This window comes from Papio anubis, chromosome 8, assembly GCF_008728515.1.
Source record: "Papio anubis isolate 15944 chromosome 8, Panubis1.0, whole genome shotgun sequence".
Taxonomy (NCBI): domain Eukaryota; kingdom Metazoa; phylum Chordata; class Mammalia; order Primates; family Cercopithecidae; genus Papio; species Papio anubis.
Genome location: NC_044983.1, coordinates 6,349,675 through 6,367,148, shown reverse-complemented (window position 1 = coordinate 6,367,148; position 17,474 = coordinate 6,349,675). Strand labels below are relative to the sequence as shown.

General features: G+C 39.1%; 1 protein-coding gene across 8 annotated transcripts in view; it reads right to left on the bottom strand.

Moving 5' to 3' along the window:
* The window catches only part of MCPH1 (microcephalin 1), a 238,755-nt gene that overhangs the window by 188,886 nt on the left and 32,395 nt on the right, over positions 1 to 17,474 (bottom strand). For 7 of the 8 annotated variants that reach the window (XM_021941978.2, XM_021941980.2, XM_003902387.4 and 4 more), the window contains 3 exons: positions 15,036 to 15,125; positions 11,623 to 12,795; positions 1,987 to 2,096 (listed from right to left, as the gene is read on the bottom strand). In XM_021941978.2, the coding sequence (XP_021797670.2) occupies positions 1,987 to 2,096; positions 11,623 to 12,795; positions 15,036 to 15,125 (1,373 nt within the window). The remainder of the gene's footprint in view (positions 1 to 1,986; positions 2,097 to 11,622; positions 12,796 to 15,035; positions 15,126 to 17,474) is intronic. The other variant, XM_021941979.2, reaches the window with a different exon arrangement.

The window sequence follows — 17,474 nt, the reverse complement described above, 5'->3', positions numbered from 1 at the left end:
TCTAAATTATGAGGGCAAAGTTTATTAATATGCTTAAAATATTTTTAAAAGAAGACTTAAATTTGAGCAAGTTAGGCAGTTCAATCTATGAAAATATTTTAGTTCCTGAGCACAGCAGTTGAAGGCAGATATGGAGGTGTGTATTTGTAATTTTGTATTTTGCCTCCCTCTCTGAGCACTCATTCTTTTTTCATTACTCAAGACAATAACACCACCTTACATTCATGGAGCAATTACTATTTCATCTACAGAAGAATGCCAGAAGGTCAAACGGGTACCCATCTCCCATTCATATGCCATTTACAGTGAGATGCCTCATAAGGAAGAAGGGGCCACACTCCCGCCCAGGATGCCTGTCCCTAACCCAGTGCTTCCACAGACCAAGCCCATCAGGTCCAGGGCTATCCCAGGCACAGGGCAGCAATACCACTCATCTGAAATAGTAACTTCCATTGTGGGCAAATGAGAAAGTCAAACCTCGTGCCTTTTGATCACACAGGACGGAGTATTTTTATGGTGAGTAACAAGTAACTCAACACTCAATGTTTACTGAGCACTTAAAAAAAAATGCCAGACATGGTACAACGTAGAGTACCAATAGACAGGAGGGGTATCACCACTTCCCTGGCAGACACTGGCAGAGGGTAAAGGGTCAGTAAAGCGGGAGGGCACAAAGCAGAGCTGTGGACCAGCTGCCATGGGACGCATCGGCAGGAGAGGTACGGGAACGGTAGTAGATGCAGAGGAAACTGATTCTTTCTTTCTTTCCAAAGGAACTAGGTCAAGTGGCTATGCAGCAGTAGGAAGAAGACTGAGAAACAGGGATGCAAAACACAAACTCAGCCAGGGTGCCGCCAGCATTCTAGGAAGGGCCCCACCCCTGGGAGGCAGCACGCTGAGCAGGTCCCGCAGGCTGCAGTGGAGTCAGAGTGCGCAACGCCATCGTAGAGCAGGTGCCTTGGTGTTGCCACGCCACAAATATGTTACAGGACCCCAACAGTCTCTCTCTCTCTCTCTCTCCACATCTGTTGCTTTACCTGAAATAGGATTCCTTTCAATTTTTTTGCTGCACTTTTTTTCTGAGACAAACCAGAAAGCACGAGTAAAGAAATCTAAGTTTCTATAAGTTACTGCTACCTTTCATGAAATTTGTGTAATTTTAAATGTCTTTTAACCATTGCCAAGATAAGAAGCAAAGGAGTCAGGTTTCTCTTCCGCAGGTCAAATGCAGCCGCCCATCTGTTCAAGCCTGAGTATCAGGACCTGGAAGCCCCATGCAGACCCGTCTACTCTGTCATTCTTTTCATCTGTTGCTTTTCAATCGGTATGGTTTTTCCCTACCATTTTGAATTCAGGTTTCACTACATTATACTTCCTTGGCCTCATAAAAATGAGGCACAAGGTATAATATAGAATGGCTAATTTTAAATTTAAGCAATGCAAGTAGATATTGAATGATCAAAAACTTCAAAATCCTCGTTATATTACTCATGTAAGAGGATAAGGGGAGTTTTTTAGAGGAAGAGCAAGGTTTTAAAGCCAAAACCACAAAGGAAAGGGTGTACCTAAGTGTTAGTATATAAACCTTTCACTCTGATGGCTTGAGGTCAAACCTTCGTTAGTTCAAAAGTGAATGAATGTTTGGATTCTTCACCTCCTACCTAGTAAATATTTATTCCGATTATAAAATGGCAAGAAACACTAGCATAACCAATATTCTCTGCTTGAGAGAAGCTACAGGCATTTTTACAAGAAATGCATTAGCAAAGTGATATGAGAAAGCTTAGTCTATCCATAATAACTCTTTGTCCGGAATGCAACCAACGCTTTCAGTTTCATATTCTGAGTTTTCCAGCATTTACCCATAATCAATTTTTTAAAATAAAAGACAAGTCGGATAGACTAGTTTATGTTTCATTGACCCAGAGAAGAACATTATGATGTATCAGCATTTGAAAGTTTAAAATAATATTTTTACACACTGACCTTTTTGCCTTTCCCACTTTTCTTCAATTCCTCATGAGGTTTGATGAGGTCCTTAAAGCTGTCACATGAGCCATCTAAAACATCATGCCTTGTTGGTCTATTTTTAACACCTAAAACCCAAGTGGATTAAAGATTAGTTAGAACTTTACATGGACTAAATACTTCTTAAGCAAAACAAAAATCACATTTATGCATAATGGAAACAGGAAGTTATAGGCCTTTTAAATAAATTGTATATGTTTTGCTTTTTGAGATCTATCTAGAACTTTCAGCTTATTACATTCCAGTATCCTAAGCAATTCACTTAACTCAATGGTCAGTAACAATCAGGTTACAATGTTCTACAGCATCAACTCTGTCCATTTGATAATGCAAGAAAATGTATACCCATACCTTATGTACTCTTCAAACTTCAATTGTTAGATTTTAAAATAATGACAAAGAACAGCTCTTCAGAGTAGGCAGTTCCATATTAGAAGCAATAATTAAGTTTTGGGGTCAGTTTGAGATTTTTCTAGAAATTAGTCTTCAGTACAGAGCTTCAGGCTTCAACCTACAAATGATGGATGATTTTACTCCCCCCAAGTTTCCACCTTAGACCAGCATCTTGCCATGAAGACACACAAACCAAAAGGATACTCATTCAAGTGAAATACGGTTTCCTTAGATGCTAACCTGTGTAGACCTAAATAACCCACAACAAAATGTGAAATGTGTACTTTGATTTGACTCATCTACTGCCTCAGAGGGTGCTTCTTACTCTCACCCTTCCTGCTCCTTCAAACAGTTTGCCTACTTTATGACTGAGATGGGATTTTGAAGGAGGAGCTACCATGGACCATAACATGGTCTCAATGGTATAAATGCAAACTTTGATGCAAAAGTTATGTAGCAGCCTAGCGGGTACTAGAACCTGCTAGTCAGGTGATAGCTAAATTGCATTGTTGATTACCTAATGATTAACAAATAGCTAATGATCTACCCACTGGAGATGCAAAATGCACAAGATATAGTCCCACTCTTAGGGAGCTCACAACCCAATAGACAATGTAGACATAGACGAATAAATATAATGCAAGGTGAAATTAACACCAGTGCCCTCAGAAATTAAAAATCATATAACATGAGAAAGACTTCTTTGCAGATAAAATTCTATAAAGCCAGCTGTAACTAAGTTTGGAGACTCTAAGGTAAAAACTGTCACTCTTTTCAAAAACAAGGTCCTATCTAAGTGAAAAAGGATGCAGAATAAAAATGTTAATACTTTCCTGAATTGAAGCTAGTTGTTATTTGCAGCCTGGGCCCTGGACAGATCTTAAGGTCCAGTTCTAAACCACAAACCTACCAACCTACACTCTTTGCCATAATCCCTAATACTGAATCCCCTGGAGACTCAAACCAGTCACATCCTGACTGATCCCGTACTTCCTCAGGTATCCTTTATGGTTGACTTGCACTGACTTTTCTCCCAGGCCCACTTTATCCCCTAGGGTAGAATATGAATGCAATCTTTTTCATTTTTAAGATTAAAAATAATTATATCTACTATGCACTTATTTTTCTTTTTAAATAATAATATTTACTTGAAGCATGAGTGTGTCAAAATCAGAAAAGCAGTGGACTAGAGATATAATTTGGGATACAGTGCTGTTATTGAAACATGAATAAATTTGCAGCTTCCTAGTGTAGTCAATGAAAGTTTTATAACAGCCACTTGCCTCAGTTCTTGCCGAACAACGAAACAGGCTGTAAAGCATTTTATAAACATAAAGTTCTAGGAAATGCAACACGATCTTTAAAAACTTAAGACAGACTGATATTGTTAACAACACGTTTTCACAATTTCACAAATCCTGCAGTCAAAAAATAATCTAAGTAAATGATTTATTAATTGGTTATTGAAAACATTTCATAAACTCTGCCACAGTAATTTGCCAGTGTGTTTTAACAATGACCTCAGTAAACCCAAAGCAGTTGAGAGTGCAAATTACTTCTGAAAACATCTGTGGAAAGATTAGTTGGACTCCATTTTTGGCTGGAAGTCTGCAAACAAACACCTACTCTCCTCTTTCTGACTCTCCCACTTCTTGGATGACTCTTTTCGTGTATGCTCCTAAGTGTGGTTTTTTTCATGGGTTGTCATCAGCTCCCTTCTCACTCCCCAAGGTGATTTCATCACTTCCCATAAACTCATCCATTACTGAAGAGACCTAATTCTCTGTACCTTGTCCAGACCTCCCAGCTGAGGTACGGCTGGATATATCCAACTACCTAATGGACATCTATTTTGAATGTCTCCAAGAAATTCCAACTAACATGCACCCTTTAGCTGCTCTTCCTCCAACACACCCCAGTTGGATGAATGTCTTCTTCGGCTGGGGCTACCACAACAAAATACCACAGATTGGGTGGCCTGAAGGCCGAGATCAGGGTGCCCCCGTGGTCGGGTTCTGGTGAAGGCTCTCTTTCTGGCTTAAAGGAAGCTATCTTCTTGCTGTCTTCACATGGCATAGCGAGAGGAAGCCAGTTCTCTGGTGTCTTTTTATAATGGTCCTAATCCCATCATGAAGCTCCTACCTTTAAGACCTCATCTAAACCTAATAACCTAATTATCTCCCAAAGATCGCCCTCTCCAAATGTTATCCCATTGAGGGTTAGAGCTTCAATAAATAAATGTGGGGGTCAGAGGACACAATTCGGTCCACAGTATTTCCCTGTGAAAGCATGTATCTTCCTCTCTCATTTTCCTCCCAACCTCATTACACACACAATTCATTGACTTCGTTTTCACAAAATGATCATATACAGAAATGAATCTGACAGCCCCCACATTTTCATCTTTCAGTTATCTGAAATTTCACCATTTGGAAATTAGTTTGGATTAATAATACCAACAAAATGCAAACACATCAATGAAAGCTAGTAAATGGTCACTCATTCACCTCTCAGTGTGAATTAGTTAAATCACAACCTTCAGCTACTCAACAGAGATAAGCAAGATTAAGAAAAAGTATTGATACTCAGGGAAGAGAGAAGAAAATGTCTAATATGATCACTTTGCAGCCAGAACCAGACCAAGACAGTATAAGGACACAGGTAACTTAAATACTAGGAAAGGGAGAGATGAAGAAGTGGACATTGAAAAGACTATAGGAGAAACTTGGCTCATGTCTAATTTTGTCTAGAGCTAAAGCTGAAGAAATAACTCTTATTTTCAACATTTATTTTCCTCCACATCCTACTTCCAAGATACAGAATTAAGACCAACAATGCTAATACTAATAATACATTTAAACAATTAGTATTTACTCATACAAGGCACTATGCAAGAGTCAAGGGTTGAAAAGGCTTCTGAAGGCTGAATAATCCATAATTTGAACATGTAAAAATATACACTTAACATTATCCAATAAGAAATTTCTTCTAAGCTTCAAAAATTTGAATATGAAATTATTTAACAATGTAGTATGCAAAATATTAAGACTGGAAAGAACCTTAAAAGACACCTAGGAAAAATTCCTTTCCAGAGATACCTTTGGGATATATGCAAGTTGTACGGGTTGTACACAAGTAAAACCCCACTAACAAGAGACTGTACTCATACTCATCTATTAAAATATCAAGTTCACTTTGTTCACTCTGGAAAAGACAGAAACAACACTCTTCAATAGATAATGTGGAATTTTATCCTTTGTAATCATTGTAGAGATCATTACAATATCAATTTTATGTGTGTAAATTTGTTTTAATTCCCATGGAAAGTAATTGCTCCGACTTTTGAATTTCCTGATACTTGTGTGTAAAGTATCTTGACTGTATCTTCCCTACTTAGCTAAGTTCTTTAAAGCAAGGGGATAGAGCTTTCTATTAACCTAACCTCTCACTGTTTATACATTGGACATAGTAGATACGGAGTAAACATCTGATAAAAAATGAATATGTAAATGAATGAATGAATCAACCAAACAGTTAAATGGTCAATAGCCTTCTGTTAAGACTGACTAACCCACACCAAGTTGCTAGGATTGCTTAATTTTGCAGCCCCAGTGAGTTGGGCTGGCAGATGATGGGAAAGGGGGTTCTTAATACACTTGTGAATTATTTGAATAGTCAAAAGTGCAACAATTTAATGTACTTAATGAATATATGTATATCTATTTATTTGCTACAATAGTAATTCACAGTTTCTCTGGAATGCTCAGAATTTGCAAAATATATTATACCATAGGCTGGGCACAGTGGCTCACAACTATAATCCCAGCACTTTGGGAGGCAGAGGTGGACAGATTGCATGAGCTCAGAAGTTGGAGACCAGCCTGGGGAACGTAGCCAGGTGTGGTAGCCTGCATCTGTAGTCCCAGCTACTCAGGATGCTGAGGTGGGAAGATCGCTTGAGAACAGTAAGTTGAGGCTGCAGTGAGCTGCGATCATGTCACTGCACTCCAGTTTGGGTGACAGAGTGAGACCCTATCTCAAAACAACAAAAAAAAAACTCCAACTCCTATAAATCCTCCAGACCAATATTAGATGCTTTGTTAAAAGCCAAAATGGATGACAAAAATGAGTGGTCATCAGTGACATCATCAGCTTGTTAATCAGCATAATGGATGTGAGAAAGTTTCTTGTTGGTTAAATTCATGGATTCATGGATTCAAGAACACTTAAATATTGCAGGGGACCCAATACCCACACACAACGGAGCATAAACATCTCGTATGAGTTGTGGCTGGTATCCCTGGGGGTCGTATCCAAGGCAAACCTTTCAGATAAGGTATGGACACTCCACTAAAGGACAGAGAACTCGGCCTTTAGCATATTGGTCACTTTTGTGGACCACTTCCTAACTGCTTGCCAATAAATGTTTAATAAATGTCTTTCTGAGACTTGCCTTCAACAAGATCAGGTAGATAGATGGTAGAAGAGTAGTTAACTATCATCAACCTCCAACGACTTCTGACTATTATCGATGAACAAGACCCTGGTAGTTGGACATGACCAAATTGCTCAGATTAGCTCACAACACATGTGTACAAGGTGCTGACATGTAACAATCCATCAACACAACAAAGAAGAAAATCTATCAAACCCATGGATAAGTGGGGTGTGGGAAGGACTTTTCTGCTTTTGCTAGTCAACACACAGCACCTATGGGACCACTGTGTTTCCTTCATTAGTGAAAAGTAATTAGGTGCCAAGCTGTGCACTAGTTCAGGATGACCAATCGGCTTTATCTACTTGACAATTCAAACTGACTTCCGGTGGTTGAAGAGCTATGATTGGCAGTGCCAAGGGGCAGGTGGGACACATTTCCACAAATAAGCAACAACAATTCTCTCTTGTGCTGTCAAAGGTTAAAACAAGAAGTGGGATCTCCATTTCCATGCAAACTGTCTGCTGGCTGTGGACATATTTCCTAAGCCCAAACTTTAGCAGGCTGAGGCTGCAGTGAGCTGTGATCATGTCACTGCACTCCAGTTTGGCTGACAGAGTGAGACCCTATCTCAAAACAACAACAGACTGAGTGCAAGAGCAAAGGGAATTTCCTTTTTTTTTTTTGAGACGTAGTTTCACTCTTGTTGCCTGGGCTGGAGTGCAGTGGCGCGATCTCGGCTCACCGCAACCTCCATCTCCCGGGTTCAAGTGATTCTGCTGCCTCAGCCTCCCAAGTAGCTGAGATTACAGGCATGTGCCATCATGCCCAGCTAATTTTGTAATTTTAGTAGAAATGGGGTTTAACTATGTTGATCAGGTTGGTCTTGAACTCCTGACAAGTGATCCACCCACCTCAGCCTCCCAAAGTGCTGGGATTACAGGTGTGAGCCACCATGCCTGGCCAGAATTTCTTATTTCAAAACCCATTTGACTGCACAATTGAGGAGCTTCAACCTATTTTTCAATTGCAAGTGATAAATCTGCAATATAAGGACATGCTAAGAGGCAGGCACCGAGAGAAGAATCTAAGAGAATTCCATCAGTGTTTTCCAGGCTATGAAGATCCTCAATGCAAATTATCTGCTTGTGGACTGACATCGAATCAGCAGTATCTGTCTGTGGGAAAAAGCATTTTCAAAAGTGAAATACATAAAATCTATCTTATTACATATCAGCCTTAATAAACATTTGCAATCAATGTTAATGTGAACACTCAGTCTGAACTCCAATTAAATGAAATGTTGTAATTCCCCCCCACAAATTATTTTTTTTCTCAATAGACCTGTATTACAAAAAAATTGTATTTGAGTTTCATCAATAAAAATTTTGCAGAAAATGTCTTTTTCTCATTATGTAATCATCTACATGAGTACCCACATACCTCGATTTGGTCTCTTTGCCCACAAAGCCTAACGAACTTACTATCTGATCTGTTACAAAAAAATTGTGCTGACCTTACACATAAGACTGTATTAAAAAATGAAGGTTTACTGGTACCAATATGTAAATATATGACATATTGCTTTTGTAAAAAGCAATTTTTAAGGCAATATAATTCTATGTATGCAAAAAATTATCTTAAAATACCTATTTGCATTTGTATGCTTGTAGACACACACACACACACACACAAGAAATGTGTGGAAGGAAATATTAAACTGTGGGACAGTGACTGCTTTGTGCAGACAAACACTCCAACCCAGTCTGTTCTCCAGTGTCCAGGGTTACATTTAAAACCTAAATCGGATTTGGTTGCTCCCCTGTTCCAAAGCCCCAATGGCTTCTCACCACACTTCAAAACAAAACAGCTGCCCACCTTGTCAGACACTGAAGGTCCCAGAGCTCTGGCTCCTACCCCTCTCCAATCTCCTTCCTCCAGTTCAGGAAGTCCTTGCTGTACTGGCTTCCCTGTCGTTCCTGCAAGCATTTTTCTCCATCAGGACATTTGTTCCTGCTGTTACCTCCAGCTGAAACATGGATTTTGAGAGTCACAGGCTCCCTCTCCCTCCCCAGGCCTGTGATCGGATGTCTCCTTCTCAGGGAAGCCTTCATTTGTCACCTTATCTATCCAATGCACTACTGTTTTTCTTTTAATCATTAACTGCTTGCTGACACTGTTACACACTTATTTACTATTTGTCTTCCTCTATGAGGGTGCACGCTGCTTCATTCTCTGCTATGTCCCCACAAACTTGAAGAACACCTGAGACACAACGGGTCCACAACTTTCATTAGTTAGGAAGTGAACTAACGAAGAGGCAAGTGAGGAGATAGAAATTCTAATCTTCTTAGCAATCTTTGTTACAATGGGAATGTATCTGTGTACTGTTTATAAAATTAGAGAATAAAAAAGTAAAACAGAAAAGAATTAATGATTTTAAAGGTTTTAGAAAACAAAATTGTTGGCCGGGTGCAGTGGCTCACGCCTGTAATCCCAACACTTTGGGAAGTCGAGGTGGGTAGATCACGAGTTCAGGAGTTCAAGACCAGCATGGCCAAGATGTGAAACCCTGTCTCTACTAAAAATACAACAAAATCAGCTGGGCATGGTGACGGGTGCCTGTAATCCCAGCTACTCGGGAGGCTGAGGCAGAGAATTGCTTACACTTGGGAGGCGGAGGTTGCAGTGAGCCAAAATCGTGCCACCGCACTCCAACCTGGGCAACAGAGCAAGACTACGTCTCAAAAAACAAAAACAAAACAAAACCAAAATTGTTTCTCCCTCAGTTCCCATTCTACTAATGTACTGAAGCTCTTTGTAACTTGTTTTTGAAACCTTTTTTACACACTATCTTAGATATTGACAATGGCAACAAGTAAAAGTGAACTGAAAACAGAAATGGAAAAAAGCCCTTTATTTCGACATTAAAGATTTGGAGGTACAGTTTGCTGTACAGAAGTTTTCACTTCTCCACAATTTCACCAGGTATAGAGTGTGCATCCTTGACATTGAAACTGAAGGCCTTATGGTTTCATCTTGTAAGGCAGATTCCCAAAGAGAATTGGTTTACCTGAGTCCCAGGGGGCTGACAGTGGACAGTTTAAAACATTGGTGACTCTTTATTATTATAAAAGAAAAGGGTTAGATTTAGGCTAGCCAACATGTAAGCCTTTTTATGTCCTAGAACCCAATGATTTCCCATCTCTCTGTAATGGCATGAAGTAAGGCAGATGACTCTAGAAGATCCTCTTAACGCTAGGGCACACAGTTGCACCAGGGCCCTGTCTGGACACTCCTGCCTGATGGCCTGCACCACTGAGCGAAAAAACCTCTCCATCTCCACCAGGGTGCCATGGGGTCAACCAGTGCTGGCCCCTCATCCCCTTCTACTTACCCCCACCGCCGGAGGCTGTCGACGCAGGGGGCAGTGTTCTAGAACATAAAACACAACTGCTTCTGAGGACTAGCACACTCCCGACAACATGGAGATTTTAGGCCATGCCATACTGTTTGCTACCAGCTTTTTGCCACTTAATTAACATTTGCATGTCATTATTATTCAAAAGCTTAAAAAATACACAAGATGAAAACTGGAAAGAAGGAGAATGTAAACTTCAGAACGGGATATTCTTAACTACCAAAAGATTTTTACACATCTATTGTTTTATATTAACTTTTGAGTCAACATTTTAAAATAAATATTTTGAAAACACATACTAAGGCTAATGGAACATAAAATACAGTTTCTTGTCAAATTTAATATATGTTCAGAAAACCAAGATATAAATAGCAGGCTAAAAATACACAAAAGTATTTTCATCCTTTTTGTGAAACAATTTTGGGGAGTGTATACTCAAGAAAAAGGTATGTAACACATCTGTGATGATTTCAAACCCTGCTATGACTTCTCCACCTTCAAAGAGGCAGTTAACACATTTGTAGAGCAGAGAAATCACGCAGTGAATGCGTTCTTACTCAAATTTTAACCTAATCTTTAGGTAAAGACAGTCAAAGTTTAAGATTTCTTCAATTTCGGTTGCTGGAACCTATTTGTGCTTGTAACTGTGAAGTGCAAAATTTTTTATTGGTGTGACTTTTGCTACAATGATATAGTTTATTATTATAGTTACAATTAAATTATGAATAGGAATAAATCTTTTCAAGTGATGCTTCAAGCAAAATAAGTACAAGTCAAACAAGGCCTGTTACAAATGAGCAAAAATGTTTTAAAAATGTTTCTTCATAGTTAACACTGACCAAAGTTTCTTCAAAAATCAATATTGATAACGGATTTCTAAATGTACTTTTTCATACTTCCTCTTTGATACAATCGATGGCTTAAGCTACCTTAATTTGTTTCTTTAAACAGCCTCACTATTAAGAACCTAGGTTTTAAAAAACCCTTTATTGTATGCATCTTTACACACGCTGCAGCGCAAGACTCCAACGGAACAAAGAAAAAGACTTCACTCCCCTCAATTATTCATACTACAGACTACTTATCCTTTTGACCTATAAGAAGGAAAAGTCTTGGAGAAATAGATTCATAACAGACTTGATCAATAAGTCTAGAAGTTCCACAGGACAGCAAGTCATCTATCTATTCCTAAAGAGTTTATCATTGGAATGATCAAATGCATATTCTTTAAGTAAAAACTGGGGAAATAATTTAAGTTATGAAAAAGTTGTGATAAATTTAAAATATGGATGCACTGTTACATGTTTAGTTAGCAAAGATGACTTGGAAAAGGAGATTCACATACTTCCACTGTATCCTCCAGGTAAGTTTTCCTTTTCTTCTGCAGACCTCTCCACGTTACAGTCAACTACAGAACGTGGCTCATGTTCACTCGGGGCTTCGCCTTCAGAGGAGTTTGATATTTTGGAAGTGGTACCTTCGTCCTGTGTGCTTTTCAGACCAACCGCTTCTTTCACTTCTTCAAGGATTCCTTCCAAAGGAGTTAAATCACCATCATGTCCTTTTGGAAGAGCGGGGTCCTCAAAGGTGTAAGAAAAGCCATTGTCCTCTGGCCATGCGTCTTCTTTCTGCTGAGGCCCAGCCTGTCTACAACACCTTAAGGTTTCTTCAGGGCCAGAGGATTCCTCAGAAGTCACGCAACTCAAAGTTGCACGGCCTTCTCCGTTTGCAGTTTTCTGAGGACTGGAGACGGTTTTTGCTGTGAAACTGGTAATGTCAACTGTTCTGGTTTTTTTACCAACACAGGAAAAATCAGACATTTCAAATATGCTTGTTCTCTCCTTCTTAGAAAGACTTCTGCAGCTGAACTGAGCAGGGTTTGACGGCAGCTGAGATTTGGGAGGAAGATTCTCTGAATTCCTTTCCTTAAGATTATCAGGTGAAAAATAGTCATCATATGAATCCCCACAGCTAAGAGCCTCGAGTGCAGGTCCCGCCATGCGCTGCAGGCTGCCTTCTGACCTACACAGCTGCAGCCTCGGCATGATAGATCTCCTGATGCTCCTCCTTCTCTTGCATTTTTCCTTTGGAGGTGAATGGAAGCCATATGATACTCTTTTTCTCTTTACTGAGGAACTCCTGGGTCTTGAATGTATCAAAAGGTGGCCTTTTGTTGAAGACAACGTAGGAGACAAACGATACTTCTCTTCAAACGTCTCCTGAGACATACCTGCAGCCTGCTTTTGGTCAGGGGTGACTATTTTACCCACAATATTTCTTTGCAAGTTTATTTCTTCCTTTGAAAGATTACTCAGAAATTTCTGAGGACTTGATTTATCAAGGTGAGCGAAAGATGGTGATAAATGAGTATTATTTGTTTTCAATACAAGTGAAGAAATACACATATCACTTTTAGTGTCATTAATGGATCCTCCCAACTTCCTTTCCTGATTTCCACATCCTGAGTTTCCACAAAGATCATCAAAAGACGAGTGTAAGCCACCAGCAATGGATTCATCTGGAAAACATTAACGGAGAGCTAACTTTTAAAAGTGGTTTAAATTATTCTAAATTCAATTTTCAGTTGACCAATAAAACATTACTTTTAAAGTACAGCTATTAGTTAAGAAGACTATTAACCACATTTGGGTTCTTCTCATTTCCATTTAAGAGTAAGTTTTAGGCCAGTATTTTTAACTAGAAAACCTGGGCTTTGATGAGTGTACAGGACAGTGGTGGGGATAGAGAAGAGGGGTAACAAACTTCTAAAAATTTTAGGCAAATTTCCATATGCACGTGCACATTTTCCCGGAAGAGCTTCCATAGTTTGTCGCTAAATTTTCCAGGAGATCAATAATTCTAAAACCTAAGAACGACTGCTGTAAGGTCTAGGGAAAGTCCTAGTCTTGTGTGAAACATTCCCTCAATGAACATAGCTCACCTTTACCTTCCCTGTCTTCCAGTGAAGTCCTCGTATGACACTTATATTCAAAAGTGAGCCATTTGGTAGGTCTTAATGTTTCAACTGTTGTATAGCTTACTCATTTCCTGAGAGTAATGCTAAGCTGCTGCTACCTCCTGAAAATTCTGTACTCCTCTGTACCCTCCGGGCCTTGCCCTTTCCTCCATACTTTATTCTAGGTAAATACAATTCATCCTTCAAAACCCACCTGGGTTGTCAACATCCCTGGGACCCTCCCACTGCCTTTGCCAGGTCTCCCTGGCCTTGCCCCCTCTGCTACACAGCATCATGCATCATACCGCCCCGTGGTTACGTGGGTGTCTGCCCATCACTATGCTATCGGCTACTAAAGGTCTATTCATTTTGGAATGAATATAAAGAAGTCTCTAGTCCTGTGCTGGCTCCCCTAGTAGGGGCTTAGCACTTGCTGGTGGAGGGCCTGTGTTTTGTAGAAATCACGCAAATCTGGAGGTAACATAAGTGTTATAAGTCTCTGACTGAAATCACTAAAGTTCTGCTTTAAAAAGGAAGAACATAGGTAACCACCAAAGCTTCCCTTCCGACTGTGCCCCGGGAGGGGAGGGAAGCCCAGTGGGCAGGAGGCACCGTGCGTGTCTTCAAGGCAGTAGTTGGAAATAAGGTCATAAAGCATCTAAAATTGCTTTATGTTTTATCATACTTTTCAAAAACCCGATAAGCAATGTGACATGTCACTAAGACTGTAAACTGTGATGTCAGACTGCCTAAGTTAGAAGCTTGGGTTTGCCATTCACAAACCACATGACCTTGCACAAGCTGTTTGACCTCTGTGTCCTGGTTTTTCACTGGCAAAATGGGATGGTGATGGAACCTACCTCTTAAGGCTAATGGGAGAATAACTCAGATAACAGTGAGTAAGACACTTAGAGGAGTGCCTACAACACAACAAAAATGAAATCAATGTTAGCTATTATTATCACTTGTTTCCAACTTCTAGGAAATAAATGTATCAAGTATAAAATAAAAAGATGGAGACTGTTTAAGAGAAATGGGTAAATAATTCCAGCACACAGAGGTGAGAGTACAAGGATTAACCCTGCACTGAAAAGAGGCTTTGGTTTAAACTTTTAATATCTTGATGCCGTCTTGTGCTTTGTCATTGCTGTGGCTTTCATAATAAATATTCCATAACATCTCAAGCACTTTCGAACACAGTATTTCTAGGGGTCGCTGCTACTTATTTGGGCCCTACTGGGGGCTAGGTGAGAAACTGGTACGAAGAAGAAATGACCATGAACAATTATCATCCTAAGTGACACAAGGGCTCCCACATTAAAAAATATGTATGTGCATAACATGTAACTAACTGCATTAATTCTTACCAATGTTCTTTCTGCTTGTAATTAGAAATCCTCTATTTAGCTCCTCAATTGATTGACGATCTTTACATACTTCACTGACCTCGTTCAATAACATGTTCCTTGTGTTAATTAGACATTGTGTGAAACAACATTTCCTTAGCTCTGACCGCAGTTCTACGTAGTTTAAACTGCATACAGATTAGTTCATATATGACCACAATAATTTTTTTAAATGAGCAATGGATTCTGTAGCAAGAAAGCAAATGCCTAGGGAAAAAAACCTATAGGAACCAAAAAGGAAGTTTAACTCATGCCTTAATTTTATTATAATACCTAATTTCAGGGGGATATTTAGAAGTTCTAGTTTTAACTAATTATTTTACTCATCAGACGTTGCTACATGAAATTCTAAATCAGAACTTAAATATATCACAGAAAGGAAAATAAAAAATTTACCTGAACACAAAGTATCATGTGAAATGTTCAAAGGTGCTTCACACAGAGAGTTACTTCGATTATCATGAGACTGTTGAATCATTTGGGAAGCTAAAAACAGGACCAAGACACTGCATTAAAGTTTCAGTATTTTTTAGCAGATGAAGCCAGCAGGAAATCCTCCTATTAATCATAGGTGATTCTGTTAAATCCTATAATCACAAAGTTAGAAGGGATCTTAAAGTCAGCTTGCCTAAATATAATCAGAAGCTCAACAGAGTTAAGTGAACACTTCCTGTCTATTTTAGTCTTCTTGTTTGATAATCATGGCTTTTTCTTCAAGGATGCTCACCATAGTTACCTCTAAAACTAGAGTACTGCTTCTCAACCAGGGTGACATGGGGTCCCAGCAGATAGCTGGTAATGTCTGGACACATTTGTGGATGTTGCCAGTGAGGGAGAGCAGTGGGTACGTTGCTAGTGTTAGTGGGGAGAGGCAGGGCTGCTGCTGAGCTTCCTGCCACACACAGGGCAGTGCCCCCAGCAAAGAATTACCCAGACCCAACTGTCAGCTGTGCTGTGTTGAGAAATCCTAGAGGTTTCATAGAAAACACTTAGGATGTCAATGACTTAACAAATAAGGTCCTAAGTACTATCTTCAAAGGCTGTTCATACAATAGTCAAGAAACAAAAGAAATGTTTGGATCTCATATCCAAAGATATTTTTTAGAGACTCAAAATGATACTTTTCTGAGAAAACTTCAGTCAAAAAGAGAATAAACCAAGATAAAGAAGGGAAGCACACATAAAATTTTCAGTTAAGTTTTAAACTGTGCTGGATGCAGTGAAGTAGCAGAATTAACACTGTAAAGTAATAGAAAAAGTAAAGTTTAAGGCAAATTACTTTATATGCATAATTGCACATTGGAACAATTTGGACGTCTACCTGGGACACAGTTATCTTCCTCAATGTCCATTCTCACTTCTTCTTAACAACAGAACTTTGATTTTATCAGTATAGCAATGCATCCCAGTCAAGACTACATTTCAGTCTTGCCTGCAAAACAGGTGGGCATATGACCACATTCCAGCCAACGGAATTAGACAGGAGTATTGGATAGACGTCTGGTAAGGCTGTCAAAGGGAGATGGCTTAGCTGGGAGGCACACACATTTTGGAAGAAAAGTCAGGCAGGCCTAACAGAAAGATGGGAACCTAGTTTCTTAAAGACACCATGGAATGGCATCCCAGCCCTGACTGCCTACTTCTGAACTAGGCAAGACAGAGAAAGGCAATTCTATCGATTTTAAGTCACTGGTTTTTTTCTTTCTTTGTTATATGCAGCCGAAACTAACCTTAACTGATATAGATGGACAAAGGATGTAAAATTAAGAGAGACAATAGTTGATAGCATTGCAAGCTGCATTCAGTAAGTCATTGTCAATAGAAAGAAAAGGCACTGAAACTTGCTCCTAATCAAAAGTAACTTAGAGAACAGATCCAGTTTTTCAAGCTTCCGACTGAAAAAGGCTACAGGCTAATGCCATTCAGTTTTCCAAGTATGGAGAAAGAGGCATTCTTATAAACAACTGATGACAATAAAATGGCCCAAATCTTTTGAAGGATAATTTGACTATATCTATCAATAAGCCAGGGGTAGTGGCACACACCTGTATTCCTAGCTACTTGAGAGGGTGAGGCAGAAGTACTTGAGCTCAGGAGTGCAAGTCCTGCCTGGGCAAGACAGTGAGACTCTCTATATCTTTAAAAAATCAAATTCTGCATGTATGAATATTATTGAAATACATGAAGTACTCAGAAATATAAGGATTCACGTAGGCGCATGCAGGGGTTATAACAGTAAAAAGTCGGGGTGGGAAGCTGGAAAGACTTATGTCCAGAGAAAGGAAAATGGCTTAATAAAAAAATAAGAACCACCAACCTATATGGTTAAAAAAAGAATAAAAACTGCAGCACGATTTCTAATAAAGAAAAAGGGGGAAAAAATATCCACCAATAGATGAGTCAATATCAAAGCTGCAGACTACTTAGAGCATCTTTAAAAAAAAATAGGTCTACAACAACTAAGCTGCAAAAAAACCTCCAGGATACTCTTAAGTAAGAAAACAAAGTGCGTAATAATACATATGTCATTATCTAATTTAGGTAATTAGATAATTTACACAGAATCAGAAATGACACCTCCACACAGAAAACAAACCTGTATCTTTTTCATGTATACACAGATATCTGATACACTGAAACATCTGGAAAAACACATCAACTTAAAATACAGGTTTATCCCCAGGTAGAAGAGTATAATTAGGTGAGTATCAAGATGAACTTTTACTATTAGCTACTTTGTTAAATGTTTTATTAAAATGTGCTGAATTATACTTCAATAATTAAAAATTTTAAAGATAAAAGAAATAATGAGAAACAAACTGATTCATTAGACAC